Source organism: Microcaecilia unicolor, chromosome 8, assembly GCF_901765095.1.
Source record: "Microcaecilia unicolor chromosome 8, aMicUni1.1, whole genome shotgun sequence".
NCBI lineage: Eukaryota > Metazoa > Chordata > Amphibia > Gymnophiona > Siphonopidae > Microcaecilia > Microcaecilia unicolor.
The window spans coordinates 144,272,605-144,296,461 of NC_044038.1; the positions used below are offsets into that span (position 1 = coordinate 144,272,605).

General features: G+C 38.8%; 1 protein-coding gene and 1 pseudogene across 1 annotated transcript in view; both read left to right on the top strand.

Moving 5' to 3' along the window:
• The window catches only part of LOC115476834, a 557,863-nt pseudogene that overhangs the window by 201,976 nt on the left and 332,030 nt on the right, over positions 1–23,857 (top strand).
• The window catches only part of LOC115476840, a 411,909-nt gene that overhangs the window by 14,714 nt on the left and 373,338 nt on the right, over positions 1–23,857 (top strand). Inside the window, exons 2-4 of the mRNA XM_030213413.1 lie at positions 6,598–9,096; positions 11,679–14,117; positions 20,819–23,158. Coding sequence (XP_030069273.1) covers positions 6,598–9,096; positions 11,679–14,117; positions 20,819–23,158 — 7,278 coding nt within the window. The remainder of the gene's footprint in view (positions 1–6,597; positions 9,097–11,678; positions 14,118–20,818; positions 23,159–23,857) is intronic.

The following is a 23,857-nucleotide window of genomic DNA, read 5'->3' on the forward strand; positions in this document are numbered from 1 at the left end:
GAGACTCACAATATCACTTTTGCACCTCCTCCTATCACTAACATATCTTTTTTTTAAATTCTTTATTTATAAATCTCAAAAACAATTTCTCACAAGAATAAACTTACTACAGAACTTACTACAGAAACACACAGCATATAATTTTTTTAAAGGAATAACACCACAAATGGCAAGAAAATCAACCCTCTTTTAATTAGACCACAATAAAGTGAGGAGCAGAGGACAGTAATATAGAGGATAAAAAAGTGAAACAAAAAAAATCAATAAAGCCAATTAACATGATAAACTCATGGGTCTTCCAACAATTTTCTGCAACCTTAAGTAGAAGGCAAACATAGCTTTATTAACTCAACAAAAGACTCCAGCTGATCAGGAGCAAAAAATACATATTTAACCTCCACATAACATATTACATATTTGCAAAGATAACTCAATAGAAAGGAGGCTCCTAACTCTGTAGCTTGTTGCTTTAATGCCTCCTCTGTTATTTGACCTTTGTTATATCTGGCAAAATCCACATTTTTGCCTGTGTTTACAAAGGCACACTATAGGCACGTTAGTGTTTTTAACGCATGTTAAATGCTAACCCATGTTAAATGCTAACGAGCGTCAAATGCTAATGCGCCTATAGGAATGTATTGGTGTGTTAGTGTTTAATGTGCCTTAACTTTAAAAACGTGTTACAAAAGCTAACGTGCCTTAATAAACATACCCCTTTATGTCCAAAAGCAGTTCCAGAGATCTTTTAAAATACAAATGAATCACTAAGATATCTAAAAAAATGTTTCCCCCTTTTTTTAACTGTATTGACTATTTTTTTTCCATTTGCATCTTTGCTTTCCTGACTACTTTACCAGCTTCTCATAGCTTTTCCAGATATTGTTGCCTGTTTTCTTCTTTCTGCAACCTTTTGTAGTTTATACATTCTAAACTCTTTTTTCCTTACTCTTTCAGCTACTACTACTTTGGCGAACCAAAGTGGCCTTCTTTTTCTCTTTTATTTACTTTCCTTTTAAAAAGTTTGTTTCCCTTAAAATAGTTTTTTTTTATTTTTGCCTACTGCTTTTCTACTTCGCTCAGATGTTCTTATTAAGTACATAAGTACATAAGTAGTGCCATACTGGGAAAGACCAAAGGTCCATCTAGCCCAGCATCCTGTCACCGACAGTGGCCAATCCAGGTCAAGGGCACCTGGCACGCTCCCCAAACGTAAAAACATTCCAGACAAGTTATACCTAAAAATGCGGAATTTTTCCAAGTCCATTTAATAGCGGTCTATGGACTTGTCCTTTAGGAATCTATCTAACCCCTTTTTAAACTCCGTCAAGCTAACCGCCCGTACCACGTTCTCCGGCAATGAGGTATTCCATCTTAACAAAATTATTGGGTTTTTTTTGTGTGTGTGTTTTTTTAAAAGTCTAGAGCCCTCACTTTTGAATGAACCATCTCCATGCCTGTCTTAATATTGCTCAAATGAAACACAACAAACCAGGGTATCAAAAGTCAAGAAGGACATGGGAAGGTGTCAATATGCTGAATAAAGTATCTAATAAAATAGAAATAGTGAGTGGCTGTAAAGGAGAAATTCTCAGAGCAAAAACTCACCCAAGAGGAATGTCACCATGTGGTGATAGGCACTTCCTAGAGGGTGGATAAGTTTCTCAATCACTGAAAATCACCTTGTGTGAATGTAGACACACCTTCTGCTCCCAATGGCAACCATATGTGGCAAACCAAGCACAGTTTACAACACCAAACAACTATAAAACACAATTCAATCTATATCACCACTACCTAGGTGACTATCCTGCTTATAATCGAAATAGAAAAATGCCTATATTGTGACCCAAATCGGGAGATAGACGTTTAACTCACAAAAACGAATAAAGCGGTATAATCGAAAGCCGAATTTGGACGTTTTCAACTGCACTCCGTCGCGGATGCGGACAAAGTTGATGGGGCGTGTCGAAGGCGTGGTGAAGCCGGAACTGGGGCGTGGTTATCGGCCGATCAGAGATGGGCGCCTTTCGCCGATAATGGAAAAAAAATATGCGTTTGTAGCGAGAATTTAGGGCACTTTTCCTGGACCCTGTTTTTCCACAAATAAGGCCCAAATAAGTGCCCTAAATGACCAAATGACCACTGGAGGGAATCGGGGATGACCTCCCCTGACTCCCCCAGTGGTCACAAACCCCCTCCCACCACAAAATATGCAGTTTCACAACTTTTTATTTTCACCCTCAAATGTCATACCCACCTCCCTGGCAGCAGTATGCAGGTCACTGGAGCAGTTATTAGGGGGTGCAGTGGACTTCAGGCAGGTGGACCCAGGCCCATCCCCCCCCACCTGTTACACTTGTGCTGGTAAATGGGAGCCCTCCAAACCGCCCCCCCAAACCCACTGTACCCACATGTAGGTGCCCCTCTTCACCCCTTAGGGCTATAGTAATGGTGTAGACTTGTGGGCAGTGGGTTTTGAGGGGGATTTGGGGGGCTCAACACACAAGGTAAGGGTGCTATGCACCTGGGAGCTCTTTTACCTTTTTTTTTTGTTTTTGTAGAAGTGCCCCCTAGGGTGCCCGGTTGGTGTCCTGGCATGTGAGGGGGACCAGTGCACTACGAATCCTGGCCCCTCCCACGAATAAATGTCTTGGAGTTATTCGTTTTTGAGCTGGGCGCTTTCATTTTCCGTTGTCGCTGAAAAACAAAAACGCCCAGCTCACAAATTGTCGAATAAAACATGGACGTCTATTTTTTCCGAAAATACAGTTCGGTCCACCCCTTCACGGACCCGTTCTCGGAGATAAACGCCCATGCAGATAGACGTTTCCGTTCGATTATGCCCCTTCACATAAATTCAAACATATGAATTTTCACAAAGTGAATCAACCTTGCCTATGTCCTTCCTTCTAAGAAAAGCACACTTACACATACACACATTTACTCATACATCATTATATAGCTAAAAAAACTCAAATCAACTGTCTTTCCCATCTAACGCAGCATTAGTTGTTGTTCCAATGGTCAATTCTGTTCTTGCTCAATATCTTTCATATCACACTCCTCACAAACAGTAGTTTCATTTATCACACGTGTATGACACCTTATACCTGTTCTATATTTTTAAAGATATCGCATATGTGTCGTGCAATACAGAAGAAGATGCAATTGTTACTACTAGACTGGACTGAAATGCTAAACTAAATGCCTATTCAAACACTTCTTCAATGTTTCTATATAAGGTGCACTTATCTTAAGGTTGTCGTGTGTGTGCACTTCATCCGGCAGTCATAGTATTCTTCACGCAACATTTTCCAAAATTCTCCAAACACAGGTCATCTAGGGCTGGCGGGATCCATCTAATGTCCTGACTCTAAAGTAGCATTGAAAAAGCCAAACAGTGATGTTGCTAGTACTTCTCTATGTGTCCTTTATTCACTTGGGTGCATGCTGTCCAGTCCCATTGTTTTATCTACTTTTAATGTAGCTAGCTCCACCTGAATTTGAGGTTTATCTAACTTCTGTTCTTATTTATGACAGTTTTCCATAATCCTTCTTTAAGCTGTTCCTCAATGAACACTGAACAGAAATTAACAGGGGATGTAAGACCACCATTGCCACCAAGATGCTTTGTTTGATAAAGAGAAACCATACCTTATCTGCATGATACCACCATTAAGAAACTCGTTGTTGATAAATACAATTGCACAATTAAATTAATATCAAAATACTTTAAACTTTTCCCAAATTCTATATATCGTACTTTAATTTCTGCATGGAAATCGAAGAATATTCTATAACAATGCATATAACTTAATTGGTTAACTAGCTAATCTACACTGTTAATTGGATGTTAACAAGCAATTATCAGCATTAATTGGCATTAATATTTATGTACACAACTCGTTAAGTGTATTCTGTAACATGGTGCAGGTAAATTCCAAGTCACATAGTTGAAAGGGCACATTTCTAAAATCTATGCGCATTGTTATAGAATATAGCCGCTCTCCCCCAGATTCTATATATGCACCTAGATTCTATGCGGAGATATGCGCGTAACTTAATTGGTTTAACAAGCCAATCAGCATTTTTAACAGCATTTAACAAGCAGTAAGGAGCACTAATTGGGAACAATTACAATTTATACGTGAAAATCACTAAGCGTAATCTATAAAGAACTGCACCTAAATCACAAAGCGCACAGTTCAAAATAAATGCATATAGCTTAAAAGGGGCATGTTTATGGGAGTGTTAATGGGCGTTTCCTGGGCGTTCCAAAATTTCTATGCATAATTACAGAATATACGTCAGTGCACCTTAATCTACATGCATAGATTTACACCAGGTTTTTATTGGCATAAATAGGCACATGTAGATTTAGGTGCCACGGTATCAACTAAGTGTATTCTATATCCAACACCTAAATCTTATAGAATATGCTTAGTTCCATACAGATATTTTAGGTGCCATATATAGACTCTGGCCCTCTGCACCTAATTTAGGCATCGGGATTTATGTCAAGTAAAACATGGCCTAAATGGATGTGACCAAATTTGGTCATGTGGAGAGACATTCAGCATATTCTATATAATGTGTTGAAATTTATGCCTATTCTATAAAATTTAGGCGTACTTTAGAGAATACACCTAGGTGTATTTTTTTTACCATGTGAATTTTTCTGGTACCATACATATAGAATCTAGCCCCTAAAGATCTGGCCAATTCTAGTTATCTAATAAGGAAACTCCAGACTGTTTGTGGTATTAAACAGGCCACAGTTTCATTCATTGTGCAAAATGTAAAAGCATAGCAATTAATACCCAAGCTGTTAACATTGTAAATAATAATAAATTCCAACCCATATACGTTATCTGGATAAACTTTAAGTTGACCTTTGGTTTCCCCGCCATGACAACTGGGGCCCTCCAGACCTCGCATTGGCCTCCATGCCAATGTCCAGGTCAAAACCCACAGCAGTGGGGCTTAATGATCACCACCTAGTAAAAATTAAAGCCCCAAGAAATAAACAGCTTTGTAAATGAACATTTGCTTGGGTACCATCTTCGCTGTGACAGCTACAACAAACAACTGAAAGAACAAGACAAAATTGTGACATTAACAGAAAGAGCATGATGGATGGGAGAGCCACCTCTGAGGACCAAGAAGGTACATAAATTAATAATGAAATCATCCCTGCCCTCAAGCTAGGAATGATGCAATCCCAGCTTGAGTTTCTTTGTACCAAATTATTGTTTAATAACCTGCCAATTGCAGGGTCTCACCCCAACTAAACCCTTGGGACCCATATAACAAGCTAGATCACCCCTTCCTGTTAGTCTAACTCATTGCTGTGGAGGCACGCTAGGCCTTATCAGTCCCACCATGCTCACATCTCTGTCTGGCAAGGGGCTCACATCCCCCTTAAGAGGTTTGTACTCAGGACAAGTCCATCATATGCAATTCATCTCTTAAATAATTCCACTTTTTCCTCTTTAGCTTCTACAAATTCCTCACTTTTGCACTTTCCCTTGTCACTAATATATCTAAAATAAAATCTTGACCCCCTATTTTTCCTTTTCAGGTAATTTTTCTTTCATTAGCATATTCAAGCTGCTGACTGTTTTCTCAGCTTCTTTCAATTTTCCGAGATATCCTATCTTCCTCTTTCTGTGACATTTTGCAAATCAAAACAAGCCAAGCATTTCAGAAAACCAACAGTTTTGGAGTCTAGCATTTGTATTATGTTATTTAATAGAATGTGCAATTTCTCTGTTATGAATCTGGCTTTAAATATGTTCCTAAAATAAACAGTTTTAATATGCACAGTATAAAATATGGTGTATAGAATGTGTTTTCATCCAGTTTGTTGTTTTAAATAAAGTGATTTACAAATAAGAATATAAAAACTTTGAAAGTGAAGTGAATGTTATATAACTTTTTTAAAATTAATTTTCTTAACTTTAAATTCTATCCATGTTTATTTTTACCCATCGTTTGTACACCTCTAAGCCTACACTTTTAGTAAGCGTTTGCTGACCTTTATAATTTTAATGCTAGAAAGTGAGGTGTCCACTTAGGAGATTGTACCTCTGGATCAGCAGCAATATAAATGCATAGAACTGCTGTGTAACTTTCTTTATATAGCTGGGAATGAATTAGTATCTTGTGAATGCAAGAAATGCTAGAAAAGAAACAATTTCACCCAGTCATAAAAAAATAAAATATCCTTTGCTCTCGTTTCATGAACAATTTGTTCTGTAGCTGCTTCTGATAATGCCCAGAAGTATATTTTACACCTGCTTCAAGTGTTTGTCCTTTTTCAGATATCTGGATTCTGGAAATTTAAAAAGAATCTCTAAAAAAACTGTAATTTGTTTCAGCGATCAGATTTGCTGTAGTTCCTAGACTGAAACTCAGTGTGTCGCTGTTGACTAATGAGGAGAAAATTTGGAATAAGAGATCAATTGGAGCCTCCATTGCACATTCATACAGTGAGGTTCAGAAAGGGAAACAAGACAATGAAGGAGTGTGGAAATAATTATAACATTTCAGATACCTAGAGAAATAGATTTATTCTTATTAGTGACTTTAACGTAGACTATAGAGCACTGGAAGAAATTATTTCTGAAAATGAAGATGATAGAATTCAGTACAATTTTAACGACGTTTTACTGGGCGGACATGGGAGTAAATCGCAAGAAGACCAGTGCGGGAACCAGTATGCAAGTAAGAGCTTTCTTCCTATTCTTTTGTTTCTGCCAAGTAGCTTCTGAACAAATTCGTTATTCAATTCCCGAAGAAATGGAGAGCGGCTCCTTCGTAGGAAATATAGCAAAAGATTTAGGACTGGATGTCAGACAGCTCACAGTTCGCAATCTCCGCATTGCTTCTAGCGACAAAAGGCAACATTTTGTTGTAGATTTAAAAAATGGCAATCTGTATGTGAATGAAAGAATAGACAGAGAAGAAATATGTGCGGAAACAGCTCTTTGCATCTTAAATTTAGAAATGCTTATTGAAAATCCATTAAATGTTTTCCACTTGAAAATTGAAATCCAGGATATTAATGATAATCCTCCTGTTTTCAACAAACATAATGTTGATATAGAGATAAGCGAATCCACTCTACCAGGTGCGCGTTTCCTTCTAGGAAATGCAGTAGATTTAGATGTTGGTATCAACTCACTTCAGAAGTATAAACTGAGTGCGAATCAGTTCTTTGTACTTCATACTAAAGAGAACAGCGATGGCAACAAACATGCAGAACTTGTCCTAGAAAAACAACTAGATCGGGAAAAGCAAAGTACTCTCCCCTTGATCCTAACGGCTTTTGATGGAGGAGACCCTATCAGAACCGGAACAGTTCAAGTTTACGTTACTGTTATTGATGTGAATGATAATTCCCCCATTTTCAGTCAAGAAGTCTTCAAAATTAGCATAAAGGAAAATATGCCAAATGATTCAGCAGTGGTTCAGGTGAAAGCCAGTGATGCTGATGAAGGTATAAATGGACAAATCACCTACATTTTCAAAAACATACCAGACAGTGCCCGTCAGAAATTCCGTCTGGATCCTGTTTCTGGTGAAATTAGAGTTAAGGGACTTTTGGATTATGAAGAGGTAAAACGTTATGCGATGATTATTGAAGCCAAAGACGGTGGGGGGCTGGTTGTCCACTGTAAGGTCTTAATAGAGATCATTGATGAGAACGACAATGCTCCCGAAGTGATAGTTATGTCTGTCTCCACTCCTGTTCCGGAGGACTCTCCATCTGGTACAGTCATAGCACTTATTAATATCAACGACAGAGATTCTGGACTAAATGGAGAAGTCAGCTGTCATTTCCATGAGGACATTCCTTTTAAATTAGTGTCATCTTCTAATAATTACGTCAAACTCCTCACAGATGGGCCATTGGATAGAGAAAAAGTCGCTGAATATAATATTACTGTAATAGCCATTGACAAGGGATCCCCTCCCATTTCTGCCAGAAAAACAATTCATGTGGAAATATCGGATATAAACGATAATGCACCTGTTTTCGAAAGTATTTCCTATATGGCCTATGTTCTAGAGAACAATCCCCCAGGGGGTTCCATTTATAGTATAAATGCTTCCGATCTGGATTTGGACCAAAATGCTAAAGTCACCTACAGCATATTAAATGACAAAGTGGCAGATGGGTCCTTCTCTTCCTATGTAGCCATCAACTCACAGACAGGAATCATCTATGCTCAACGTTCCTTCAATTATGAAGAGTTCAGGGACTTTCGAGTGCTTGTGAAGGCCCAAGATAGTGGATCTCCAACACTTAGCAACAATGTCACTTTGAATGTGTTCATTTTGGATCAGAATGATAATGCTCCTGAAATTCTTTACCCATCACTCGGATCTGATGGGTCGGTCTTGTTCGAGATTGTTCCTCCTTCATCTGATGTTGGGTATTTAGTAACTAAAGTGGTAGCTGTTGATGCTGACTCTGGCCACAATGCCTGGCTGTCCTATCAATTGCTTCAGGTCACAGAACCAGCACTCTTTAACATCGCAGTCCACAATGGGGAAATCAGAACATCTCGCATCTTCACGGAAAAATATTCGGCGAAGCAAAGGCTGGTTATTTTAGTAAAGGATAATGGGCAACCTCGTCTTTCAGCCACAGTGACACTCAATATAGTATTTTCAGAAAACATTCAACAAGTTTTACCTGATTTAAGTGATTTCTCCAGTGAATCTAAATTTCAGCCTAATTTAAATTTTTATTTAATAATAGCTTTGGCTTTGATCTGCTCATTATTCCTTTTGACTGGTATCCTGATGGTAATTATTAAGTTTCGAAGATCACATTTTCTCTGTTTAAGTGCTGATCGCTATTCAAAGGATGGGCCCACATTTCCACCAGGGTACAGTGATGGGACCTTACCTTACTCATATAATACCTGGTTAGCCTCAGACCCAGGAATGAATGAGTTTAGTTTCCTGAAAGTGACTGGTCAAAATAACACACTAACTAAAGTTGCTACTGCTGACAGCATTGGAATATTACTTGCTGAAAAAGAAGGATCCAACCTAAAGAATGAAACAAGCAGCCTTTTGCAGGTGAGCTTATTTCCATGTGTTGTGCCATGCAGAAATGTTGTGTTTGGATCAGTACTGATTGAAATGCAAAAGATATTTTTTACATGCTGTCCTCATGAAAAGTCTTAGGAAAGTGGGAGCCATCAGATTCTGTGCTAGTTGCTGATCAACTGTACATTCTACTGTAGAATCTGTTCTGTATAGCATTGGTACCCTGCCTTATTATTCTTAATTGACAGAATACCTGTGCTATTCATACATTTCTAATGCTTTCATAATACATTTGATATCTTTCTAATAGAAGTACAGTAATGCATAAGAAAATATATTCTATACTCATAAGACAATCTTCAATATGTATTCAGTTACTGTGAACATTGTTTGAATCTCTAGCAAGAGGCCAATTGCTTTTCTTGGATTAAGATCTCACATATTGAAAGACAGCCAAATATGAATATTAGTAGTTCACAAGATAAATAGCTATCTTTTAAATATGAAAATAATATTTGCACTTTACATTAATTGTTATGCTAAATATCCTAGCATGAAACCTTGATGTGGTCTGCAGAAATGTAACTAGCTCTGCATTGACACATTTACTGGAAACCAGTGGTATGCATTTGTGGTTACTCAATACAGATTTACTAAAAGGTGCTACTCTATTACTATGTGATAACAAGCATGAATGCACATTATTTACCACAGATGCTTCTGTCATCTCCCCTCTGTCTACTGCACTCCAAACAGAAATTTCTGATTTACCTATGGACACTCAAGTGTCCATTTGGGACTCTAGCATATGCTCTATGGTTGATCTGTGTGTCCCTTTTTCTGCCCTTACTTCTTCCCAGAAACCCTAGTATCAGGGATATCTGAGATTAACTAAGCAACAATTATGAAAGCTGAAAGGGTCATGGTTTATGTTCTCATAGTGTTCTTGCTCATTATCCCAATCTTTTCCACACCTATTGGTCTCAATTAAAATCTGCTCATCATAAATGCTACACCACATTCATAAATCTGCAGATCAGTCTGAGGCATTATGTCTTGTCTCATCTTTACTACTACTACTGCTACTATTACTTATAATCTTTATAGTGCTACTAGATGTATGCTACTCTTGACCCATATTGGTCCATTCCACATTCATTAACTGTGACCACTTTTGCCATGCATTTTAGCGATAAGCTACTAAGGCATATCTCCCACTCTCCCCACTTCCCTCTTCTGACTCCCCAGATTTTCCATCATCTCTATTCTGTGAGCCTCAATCCCAGTCTCAACCTTTAATGCAGCCTTCCTGGTTTAAGTTTCATTTGCCTTCCATGACTATTCTTACTAAGACCTACACTTCTATTAGGAAAATGACGTGTTCATTGGATCCCTTGCCTTCTTCATGGCTTAGCATTCCCACTTATGGTTTTTTTCCTGTGTTAATATGTATGGTTTAGGCGGGGCATTTTTTCTACCGAAAAAGGTGCCGGTACTCAAATGCCAGGACACCCTTCAGGGGGTGGGGTGATCACTGAGGGACCCACCCCAAAATAGCCAGGCCCCCTACAATCAGTCACAGAATCTATGACAAGGTAGAATTTGTGTGCAGAGCCTGAGCTCTTTCATTAAAACTTGAGTACCATGGGTCAATTTTAGCAGACAATGGAAAATGTGCTGGTACTCAGTACCCCCAAGTACCCCCTCAAAAAAGCCCTGGTTTAGGTATGGTCCCTGATGCTTAGAAGATGTCAGCTGTTTGCCCTATTTTAAAGAAGGCCTCTCTTGAGCTACTGATTTTCCTATCTATAGGCTGATTTCAAATATCTTTTTCTCTAAAAACTCACTGAAAGAATAGTTTTCTCCCAGTTAACACAACATGTTGAAGCCTCAAATTTTCTTCACCCCTCACATTCAGGGTTCTGATTTGGTCATTCTATTAAAACAATCATTGCTTCTCTTTGAATATTTATGCCACCTTTCACTGTGGTAATGCTGTGTTCGATCTGGTCAGTCATTCAATTCTCTTAGCACGCCTTGCAACACTTGGCATTTCTGGATCTGTTTATTCTCAGTTCACATCTTATTTTGCTGGACACCAGTTTATGGTTTTAACTCCATCTACAGAGTCAGATTTTTTTTCCTTTGACATGTGGGATTGACATTTCCATATTGTTGTAAACAAATGTCCGTCCATATATCCATATAAAGAAAAGGAAAAGAAACTTATTAGTAAAATATAAAGCTGAAGGCAATATCCACAAACAGTCTTACTAACCAGACCAAGCAAAGTTTCCAGTTGGAATGGCTTAAATTATATTTCTTTAACTTCACAGTGATTTCATACCAACAACCATCCAATTGCAGTTCTTAATTTTAGACGCAGAGTGTCGCTGTGGGCCAATAGGAGGAGGAAGAGCTGCAACAGAAGCGATCGACTGGAGCCTCGTCCAGGATTCTCTCTTTCAGATCAGAAAGGAAATACTGCAGAGAGGATGGGCTGTGAATGAACGGTTTAATTCAACGCAGGGGGAACTTTTTTCACACTAAATTATTGCGGATTTTTCATTTGTGGACTCCTGAATGGTGACTCTAAGATAACAAGCTGACAGAATTGCGTTTTGGTGACCACAATGAAAATCTCAGGCAGGCAAATCGGCCGAGGATTGAGATGGCAAGTATTGTGTTCTTTCTGTTTGTTCTACAAAGCTGTTTCTGAAGCGATTCATTATTCAATTCCCGAAGAAATGGAGAAAGGTTCGATTGTAGGAAATGTTGCGAAAGATTTAGGTTTAAATATCGGGAAGCTCTCAGTTCGGAAACTGCGCATTATTTCTGGTGTCAAAAAACAATATTTTACTGTAAATGTAGAAAACGGAAACCTGTATGTAGATACTAGAATAGACAGAGAAGAAATATGTGGTGAAGCAACCCTTTGCGTCCTAAATTATGAAATGCTTATTGAAAGCCCTTTAAATATCTTTCCCGTCAGAATCATTATCCAGGATATCAATGACAATCCACCAGTTTTCACCAAGAATAACATTGAATTAGAAATAAGCGAATCCTCTCTACCGGGTGCAAGCTTTCCAATAGGAAGTGCTGTGGATGCAGATGTGGGCTTCAACTCTCTTCAAAACTACTATCTTAATTCAAGTCAGTACTTTACGCTCCTGATAAAAGAAAATTCGGATGGCAAAAAATATGCGGAACTGGTGTTAGAAAAACCCATAGACCGAGAAAATCAGAGTACACATCATTTAGTTCTAACCGCGGTGGATGGGGGCAATCCAGCAAAAACTGGAACTGCTCAGATTGAGATTATAGTAACGGATGTTAATGATAATGTCCCTGAATTTGCTCAAGGGACCTACAAAGTCAGCGTTAAGGAAAGCATAACAACGGGATCGATGGTGCTTCAACTGAATGCCAGAGATGTTGACGAGGGTTTATATGGACAAATTAGTTATTCTTTCAAAAACATACCAGACACTGCCCGTCAAAAATTTAATCTAGATCAGAAAACGGGTGTAATTACAGTTAATGAACTTTTGGACTTTGAACAAGCAAAACGTTATGAGATAATCATTGAAGGCAAAGATGGAGGCGGTCTGGTTGCCCACTGCAAGGTTCTAATTGATGTCATTGATGAAAACGACAATGCACCTGATATGACCCTTATGTTTGTCTCTAGTCCTGTGCCTGAAGACTCGCCACCCAATACGGTGGTGGCTCTTATCAATGTCCACGACGAGGACTCGGGACCAAATGGAGAAGTCAGCTGTCATTTGCAAGGCGAAGACGTTCCTCTGAAATTAATATCATCTTCTAATAGTTTCTACAAACTCGTTACTGAAGCAACCCTTGATAGAGAGAAAAAGCCTGAATATAACATTACAGTTACGGCCAGAGACAAAGGATCCCCTCCTCTCACCACAAGCAAAACCATCCTACTACAAATTTCAGACATAAACGACAATCCACCTCTCTTTGACCAAACTGCCTATTTCGTTTACGTCCCAGAAAACAATCCTCCGGGAATCTCTATTTACAGCTTAAAAGCATCAGATCTGGATTTAGACGAAAACGCTAGAATTACTTACTGTGTTCTGAGAAATAACACTGAAGCAGTGCATGCCTCTTCCTACATCTCCATCAACTCACAGACTGGAAGCATCTATGCTCAGCACTCTTTCAACTATGAACAACTCAGAGAATTTCAATTTCAAGTGAAGGCTCGAGATAATGGAACCCCTTCTCTCGAGAGCAATGTCACTGTTAAAATATTTGTTTTAGATCGGAATGATAATGCACCTCAAATTCTTTACCCTTCTCCTGGAGTTGATAACTCCGTCTTGTTTGAGATAGTTCCACCTTCAGCTGATACTGGCTACCTGGTAACCAAAGTGGTAGCTGTGGATGCTGACTCTGGGCACGACGCTTGGCTGTCTTATCAATTGCTCCAGAGCACAGAACCCGAGCTTTTTAGTATTGGACTCCACACTGGAGAAATCAGAACATCTCGTATGTTAATGAAGGCAAGTGCTGCCAAGCATAGACTAGTCGTATTGGTGAAAGATAATGGACAACCTTCTCTTTCATCGACTGTCACCTTGAACGTAGTATTTGCAGAAAACTTTCAAGAGGTTCTACCCGAATTAAGCAACCAGTCAAATAATTGGGAAAATCAATCAAATTTAAATTTGTACTTGGTTGTGGTTTTAATTTTGATCTCATTTTTATTCCTTGTGGTTGTTACATTGCTGATAGTGAAGAAATGTTTAAGATCTAAGAAGCCAACGGTTCTTGGATGTTTAAGTTCAGATTTTTATGGCAAAGAGAGGCCCATGTACCCTACAGACTACAGCGATGGAACTTTACCTTATTCCTATCAATTGTGCGTAGCAGCAGAGTCAAAGAAGAATGAATTTACCTTATTAAAGCCAAATAATCAAACAACAGATAATATGATTTCTTCTGATAACTCATCAGTGCTACTTATGAGCACTCAAAGAATCCACCTTAAGTCTGATCCCGGGGCACTTCAAGAGGTGAGATGGTGTATACTTTGCATGCTTTGAGAAGTTTGATTCATATTATTAGTACACTATTTAGATGAATAAGTCAAAATGTTCTTTATAATTAGTATGCTAGAAATCAAAGTACAAACCTAGAAAAAAAAAGGGGGGGGGGGGGTCGTGTTTCTTGATCTGTTAGACCTTTCAAAAATTACAGGAAAGCAGCACTATATATAGAATGGAAAATCATAATCCTTTTGATGGCAGACAAAAGTGCCAAATTCATAAAAATGGCCCATTTTCTTTACCTGCTGAAATGCTACACATTTTAACCACCTCTCAGGATTTAACAGTTTTGCTCCATCTAAACTGTTCTTGGGTTTTTCTATCCATCAACCACTAATATGTGTAAATACTTTCTTATCTTATGCCTAAAGCTACTTCATTTTTAGTATATTCTGATCTTCCTGCTGCCAATTATATCACACCATCAGAAAATGGATTGCAAAAGTTCTATACTGAATTTTGTTTAGGAATCTTTACTTCTTAGTGGTCGTCACTGAATTTCCAAAAGAGATTATTTTTGAGGATTTGCATTTTAGGCTTTAGACTTGATTATTTGGCATTCCAAATTTGAGCAGACAGTGAGGCATTGCAGTAAGAAGAGAAAATGGAAAGATTAGATAAACCTTGCAGTTGATATCTGCCCTCTTATTCTGTATTTCTATAAATTCTAGTTGATGTGAAGTGAAAAGTAGAGAAACTTTAGTACAAGATTTGGTAGATCAAATCAACAGGCACATACCAAAAGTGCTGAAGAACAACTCAGCTCAAAAGCAGAGGACCTAGAACAGGCAGAGTCAGTCAGAGTTTCTCTATGGAATCCTCAGTGTACCTTCATGTTGCCATAGAGTAATCATATATAAAGGATAACAAGCTACCTAAATTTCAAAGCTTATTCAGTATACTAGTATGATGCTATTCCTGGTGGTAGCTATTAGTGGTGTGGGTGGAAGTACATTTGGAACTGGACAGTGTCTACAAACTTATTTGACATAGTTCATGATCATGGCTTTCATTGACTATTGGTCTCTACTTTGAGTCACATTCTAAAATAAAGGTTCATTTTTATTTAAATGTGTTTCATACTAGTCATGTGTTTTGTTCATAATCACATAATAATGCATGTCAGATTCAGTTATGTATATCAACTGGAACAAACTGAGAGGTAAAAATATTTCAATCTAGATATGACAGAAATTAAGTATCAGAATCTCAAATGTGTCAGTTTTATGAAACAAAAATATAGGGCTCAACATTCAGATAATCAACGAATTTATCCTCCTCACTTTGAGGATCATAAATTGGCCTCTTTGAAAATTTATTTGTGCTGAATGCATAATTTTATACTCATAATTTCATTAAAGTCCTAAATTTAGGAGCACAAAAAGTGGGTAGGAACAGGTATGGATTTAGGGTGGGGACAAATTTAGGAGCTTAACACTGATTTTCATAATCCGCCATTGCATAAATGAATGGCAGGCTTAAATTTAGAAACATGTAAGCTCTTGAATTAAGATTAAATTTTGACTGAAAACTTATGTTCATAAGTTTGATTGAAAATAGGCCACAAATTTAGGAGCCTAACATAGGAGCCCAATTTCAGGAGCTCAGTTCTTTTTGAATATCGGGCCGTAAGCTTTTTTTTAGAATATTGGACCCATAGAGTTACTTTCTGACACTGGAGTAGAAGGAAACCTCTGCTATAGTAGTTCTGAGAAATGGAGCCAGTTTATGATTAATCTTGGTTTTCTAATAGTACATTTTCTTATAAATATTTTTAAAAACTTCGGGCTCCTTCTACAAAGCTGTGGCAGTGATTCCTGGTGCAACACATGTGACAAAGTCCATTCAGTTCCTATGGACTTGGTCACATTGGCTGCATGGGAATCACTACCACAGCTTTGTAAAAGGAGCCCTAAGTTTGATATCAGTTTCATTAATATGTGATTGGATGCCAATGCTTCTTTCTATTCTATATTCAAAGAGCTGTATATTCCTTCATGTGCTAGGCCTGTTACTAAGGGCAAGGACTTCTTCTAAGGCCTGTACTTTGCTCAGTTTGGTTCTCACAAGTTGGCCTAACAAGTTAGCATCTTTGTAACATATATGTGATGTCTGGGACAGTGTTAGCTGAGCAGACTTTGTTAGCCAGTTTTTGTGTCTCGCTTTTCTGTGTGACAACCTGCTCCAGAGAAAGAACAATTTATTTTGTATCTGACTTAGTGATATACCAATAAATATTTATTACTGGTTGCTCATAACTGAGTCTAAGCTTTCTCTCTTATTTTTCAGCCTATGAGGCTGAAGTGTTTCCCCTCCCTGTGGGGGCTAAGGGACTGGGAAAACACAGAGCTTTGCAAAAAGAAAGAATTTGCATTGCTATACAGATGTACATTGAAAGGTAAATTTATAAGGCAGAGATTGTTGTTTACAAAATCAAGGATTTATACATGTAAAAGTTTGTGCATGTGTAAGTGTCAAAGTGTTTGATTAACTTCAAATGTTTTCATTCTGTGTACTGAAGTTTCCTTTCAGAAATGTTCACCACCTGAGCTCTCATTCTGATTTCTCTGTAATAGTTTATGGTATCTGTGAAGACTGATATATGTTCTTAATTTTTGCTTTGTTTCACTGATGTAGCACCTCCCCCCTTCACATTTTTATACTGGATCATGGGCTTTACATTCATAAGGAAGCATGATTGTGAGCCTTTCTAAAAAAAACTAAAGGTCATGCTCAGAACAAATAATAAAGGGTGGGCATTCCATCCCTGGTGTGCAGCAACTGAAAAAAAATGACATCATGTAGAAACCTTAAGCAGAACCTTTGCAGATGGACATTCAGCAATTTCTACTGACTGCACCACACACTACACATATGCTGATATGGGTGCATCAAGAAGATGAGCTTGCATGGCCTACCATGTCATAGAACCTTAAATATTACAAAAGAAATTTTAAACTGTACATGATAACCAACTGGTAACCAATGTAGGGGCAAAATCTTTGTGTAATGTTTTTGGATATCTCGCAGCCAATAATAGCTCAGACAGTACCATTTTGAGCCAGTTGAACATACATTAAAATAACTGAAATGAGACCCAAATAAAGAAAATTACAAAAATCTAATACATCTAACCCCATTGTTTGAAATGGAAACCAAAAGTCAAGGAGAACAAGAAGATACTATAGCCAATGTAAAGGTGGGAGCAAAAAAAAAAAAAACACAGACCGTTCAACTTTCTCAATCTGAGATCAAATAGTCAACTGAGAATTGAGTACAATCCTTAAATATTGCACTTTGGAAAGCATATGGATAGAAATGCTATTGAGAACTATTGGTTTTATGAAGATTTATGGTTAAAAGCCATATTCAGCCAACTATGCCACCACCACTGTGAAATCTAACATCAATTTAGATGTCTGGAAACCAGAAGATACAAAAACTGGGAAAATATAACATTATTTCATTGACATAGAAATGAAAATCAATATATTAATTGCCACAACAACTGACATAGCAGCATCAATTCAGATCAGTTTGACACCCTTCCTCCCCAAAAGACACAGACAAAGAGAGCACCTGGCAGTAATTCCCAATTCAGCAAGCCTGTCTAGCAGTATGGTATGACAATATCAAATATTGGAAATAACTAAGACGACACGTATAAATTTAAGGTCTCCTATTAGTACAGCATGTTTTAACTTTATATTTTGAACCTTTCTCATTACTTTTAATAATCAAAATTCTTTGAGGTTCTACTGTACCAGTGACACTTCTACACAGAGTGACTTTATATTTTCTTCAATATTTTTTATTTCTGCTGGTCTTTGTTATTAGTGGTAGAATTTCTCAGTTCTGACTCTGGCTGTACGATACTGTATTTATTTCTGTGACATCTGTAAATGGTCTTATTCAGGTTATAGCTTTATTATCTTTAGTAATCATACATTTTCAGATTTAACTTTCATAGTCTTACCCTCTCCTGAATCACAGAATATGTATGTGTCTCCATATAGACTAGGAAATCAATCCTTAGCTCATCCATTTCCTCATCTTTCTCCTTCCCTCAGACTCCTGGCCTCTCCTGTGCTACTGTTGTCTTTCTGCCTTGTACTTTTAACCTTCACTAGGCTTTCACCTGGTATTACTGTCAGTTGCTTGTTGTCATTTATATATGATTATTTTTGATGTTCATTAGATGTTCTGGCATCTTAACCCTTGGAGCATGGACCCATTCTACCAGGCATGCCCCACCCCCTTCCAGTTACTTTGCTTCCCCCCCCCCCCCCCATACCTCATCAATCAATAACCCTTCTGCACACAATTGTGGGATAACCATAGGCCACAGCTTGATTCATTAACATTTAAACTTTCTATTAACATCAGTAAAGGATAACTCCGCCCCCCTAAGCTACAGTTGTCAAAGCATAACATCAACAGCTGCCCTCTCCCCACCACTCGCCATGATAGCAAAGCAGCAACTTCCACTTCCTGCTGTCACTGTAACTCTTCCTCTTCCCAGCTCCGCCCTAACAGCAAGAGCCCTGGTCTGTGTGGACCTACACACATTTATTCCGGGTCACCAAACCCGCCTTTAATGACCTGGCTCATCCCCATGAGCCATTGCTCCTGTAGCTCGGGTTTTTGCCGCTGCGACAACTCCAACATCATTCACCTAAAAAAATTCTACAGCACAACAAAGGAAGCTTCGCCCCCTCAAATTAAATGTGAGGGCGGAAGGGAGGGCAAAGATGTCTCCGAGGATCAGGAAACGCCCAGAGCCTTGGAGGAAGCCCAGCCTTCATTCCTTCCTACTGCCCCGCCCTGGCAGCCTCTCCTCCAACTATAGGCTAGAATCGGGCTCAGGGGCTGGCTGGCCTCTTTTAAGCCAACCAATCATTCCAGCCCCTGAGCCCACCGGCTGAGAACACTGACCCTCCCACACACTCTAACCTCCCTGCCCAGAGCCTTCCCGAATAGGCCCAGCCCTCATTTAACTGGGCCCATCCAGACAAGCTCTGGGGCCTTTCTTTCTTTTAGAGCCCCTATTTTACATTCTGTTCTATTATTGCATCCTCTTCCATTGGCTTTAATGTCAAGTTCTTCTTTGATTTGTTGCATCAGAGATCATAAATTTCCAGTAGCTGCAGTAACTTTTCCTTTGATTTATCTGCTCTTTCATCCAGATTTTGCCAACTATTTTTGGAAATTCATGATTTGAAGCATAATAAGAACAGTATATTATCTTCTTTTTATCATTTGGAGTCCACTTAACTTTAGGTAGTCCTCTCAGTTCTTAGTTGCTGTGGTGTTTTTCCTTTTGCAATGAGTTCATGAACAAAGTCACCATGACTATAGCTGCTGTGGTGTAAATATCTACATTATGGCTTCAACCATTTTTAGCCCTAGTGCTTAAGCTAATGGTGGACACTTTTTTTATTCTGGTTGATATGTGGCCAGTATATAGTTTTTCCTTTCATTCCTGAAGTACTTAAATTGTTGTAGTTGCCTTGCTGACATCCGGTATAGGTGTTATGCAATGGGATCATCACGACGTTACTTATGTTTTGTTAGGCGGCATGTAAGCATTGATTGCATGTATATATGTAGCTTTATTTCCTTCTTCTAGGGAAGGCATATTTATTCACTAGTTCTGCTAATGAATTACATCCTATGATTTTCACTCTCCCTCCCCCCCCCCCCCAGTGTTAATTTGTGGCTTCAGAAAATCAGTATAATTTGTCCCCGATTAACCCATAGAAATGTCTTTATGATAATTAATAGAAGGATAAATTTGGTGGACCTCTGGGCAGTTATTTTATTTTATGGTGACAGATCTCTGGTAAAATGTGTCATTATTTTATAGGACCAACAATGGGGGTGTTAGAATGCATGGGGAAGCCATCAAAACACCATTATAAGTTGGATTGCCTTTTGTAAATTTTTAAATTCAGATCATAATAATATTTCTTTAAATTCACTTCTGGAAATTTTAAACTCAGTGGTACAATATACAATTTTCTTTATCTATGAGTTTTGCCTTGATTTCAGATAATTTAATATCACGAATTCTGACGTCCAGACCTAGCAAATGTAAAGGCTGTTTGTGTGTCATTTTAATTGAATTTTATTTACACACCTGGAGACATTTCTCTTCATTGGTTTTCTATATTAACATACTGAAATATTTTTGCACTCTATTATTTACCATTCTAGAAGGAATCTTTCAGTCAAATTCCAGGTAATAATTTTAAAAAACCGAGGCCTTTAGTTTGTATTGCAGTTATCCATTTTATCCGCGGTGTGCCGCTATTGGCCAATATGGCATCACAGAGGTTGCTGGAGTTCTGTTGAAGCCTCTCCTCTCCTAGCAGCAGCATCTCATCGTGAAGATCGGAAAAGAAACACTGATAAAATCATTCTACCGGCATCAAAATGATTCGTCTCTTGTAAGTTCTTTATAAAATGGAGGATTGGATTTAAATCTACTTTCACTACAGCCTCGTTTTATCTGGTGCAATCTGCAAAGACTGAATACATTTAATTTCAAACACACCGAAAATTCAGCAGCGCGGACAATGGCTGTGAAGAGGATTCGAACAAGAGAGAATGAGTGGGGAGTCAGACGGCAAGTACCATTTTCTTTCCTAATTTGTTGGCTCTGTCAGTCGGTTTATGGGCAAATTCATTACACAATACACGAAGAAATGGAGAAAGGATCCATTGTGGGAAATATCGCCAAGGATCTGGGCTTGAATTTAAACGGTTTAACCGAGCGGAAACTGCGAGTTGTTTCTGATGCCAGAAAACAATATTTCAGTGTAAATTGGAACGGAAACTTATATGTTAATGACAGAATAGACAGGGAGGAAATTTGCTCAGATACAGAGATTTGCTCTCTTAACTTCGAAATGGTTGTTGAAAATCCTCTAAATGCTTTTCATATCCAAGTGAGAATTTTGGATATCAATGACAATTCTCCAATTTTCTCCAGAAACAAAGTGCTAGAAATCAGTGAGGCAGTTTTGCCTGGTGCGAGGTTTCCTATAGAAAACGCTCGCGATCCAGATATCGGAACCAATGCAGTGCAGAAATATCAACTAGAACTCAATCAGCACTTTGTCATGGAAGAGAAAGAGGGCACTGATGGTATCAAATACGCAGAACTAGTGTTCCAAAAATCTTTGGATCGAGAAACGCAAAGTACTCATCATTTAGTCCTCACTGCAATAGATGGGGGAGATCCGGTGAGAACCGGCACCTCCCAGATTCTGATTAAAGTTATTGATGTGAATGATAATTTTCCCATCTTCAGTCAAGAGATCTATAAAGTTAGACTTAAGGAAAATGCACCAAACAACTCCTTTGTGGTACAAGTGACAGCAAATGATCAAGATGAAGGCGCAAATGCGCAAATTACCTACTTTTTAACGAATATACCAGACAGTTCTCATGATATATTCAGCCTAGATCCTTTGAGTGGTCAAATCACAATTAAAGGGTCACTTGATTTTGAAGCCATAGGGAGTTTAAAAATAGGAGTGGAAGCGAGGGATGGCGGTGGCCTGGTCGCCCACTGTAAGGTGTTGGTAGAGATCATTGATGAGAACGACAATGCACCAGAAATAACACTTACGTCTATCTCCTCTCTAGTTCCTGAAGATTCTCCTCCTGGTACAGTGATAGCTTTAATCAAAATCCAAGACCGAGATTCTGGAGCAAATGGTGAAGTCATATGTCATATCCAAGGTAGCTTTCCTCTTAAATTAATATCATCTTCTAGTAATTACTACAAACTAGTTACCCAAATTTTTCTAGATAGAGAATCTGTTTCAGAATACAATATCGTAATTGTAGCCACTGACAAAGGGTCTCCTCCTCTCTCCACTGAGAAAACTTTACAACTACAGATTACAGACGTAAACGACAATGTACCCGCTTTTCAGCAAATACCTTACGACTGTTATGTACCAGAGAATAACTCACCAGGAGTCTCCATTTTCAGTGTTACAGCTTCTGATCCTGATTTGGAGCAGAACGCTCAACTTACTTACACAATCGTTTTCACGAACGTTGAAGAAGTGCCTGTGTCTGCCTACATCTACATCGACAAGAAGAGTGGAATTATCTATGCTCAACGCTCATTCGATTATGAACAATTTAGGGAATTTCAGTTCCAAGTGAAAGCTGAAGACAATGGAACTCCACCCCTCAGTAGTAACGCCACTGTGAATGTATTTATTCTGGATCAGAATGACAATGGGCCTAAAATCCTGTACCCTTCACTCCGATCAGATGGTTCTGCCCTCTTTGAGATGATTCCTCCTTCAGCTGAGGCTGGTTTCCTGGTAACTAAAGTAGTAGCAGTTGATGCTGATTCTGGACACAATGCATGGCTGTCCTACTATATAGAGCAAAGCACAGAACCAGCGCTTTTTAATGTTGGATTCCATACTGGAGAAATCAGGACATCTCGTGCTCTTGTGGAGAAGGATTCCCTGAAACAGAGACTGGTCATTTTGGTGAAAGACAACGGACAGCCTCCTCTTTCGGTCACAGTTAGTCTGAACATGGTATTTGCAGAAAACGTCCAGGAAGTTCTTCCAGAATTAAGTCACCAATCCGCTGATTCGGATTACCAATCTAATCTACATTTTTATTTAGTGACGGCTTTGGCTTTGATCACATTTTTGTTTCTTATAACCATTTTGTTGATGATAGTAAAAAGATGTATACGATCAAAGAAGTCAACGGTTCTTGGATGCATAACCTCTGACGTTTATTCTAAAGCTGGCCCCAACTTCCCTCTACATTACAATGATCGTACTTTACCTTATACCTACCAAGTCTGTGTAGCCACAGACTCTGGGATGAACGGATGTACTTTCCTTGAATCAAATGAAGAAAAAACTACTAGAAATAATCAAAATTCACCTGATAACTCTGCCATATTATTTATGAGCGATCAAGATATCAACTTAAAGTGTGAGCCTGAATCAGATAAAAAGGTGAGCAGGCCCTTGTTACATATACACGTTTAAATATTTCATGTTATGTGGTCTGATTCAGTTTAAGATTAAACTAGACTTTGGAGCTACATGAGTGAGAGAAAAAAAACTAGAAAGAAAAGAAAGAGAAAAGAGGACCCCCCCCCCCCCCACACACACACACACAGTCCTGATCAGTAGCAGCATAAACCTCTATCCTAGACCCTTCTCCCTAGAAGAGGTGCCTGACCATCTCCCCCAAAGTCCTCTCCCTGATGGAATACTGGCAGAGCAGGGTAGGGGGTGATCCCATGATACTCCTGCTCCATTGTCATCCAGGTTCAAAATAGTGTAGCAATAATACTGAGAGAGTACTGCAAGGGGTATGAACCATGATTTTGGCAACAAACAGGAGTATCTGCCACTCCTATCTGCCACTATTCCACTGGGGTGGGGTGGAGTGGGGTCTTGGGGCTGAGGGAGGAAGGTTGTGTTTTGGGGGGTGGGAGCTAATGCTGCTGCTGCTGATTGGGGTGGTGAAAAAAGGTGGTTAATGTTGCTACTAATCAGCAAGTTGGGGGAGGAGGGGGCTCATGCTGCTATCAGTTGAGGTTGGTGGGGGGGAAATTCAGGATGCAGATGGTTGGTATGCTGATGTGGGGACTATCAAGGGGCTGCTGATGTGAAATGATGATGTAGGGAGTATGCTGATGGGGATGA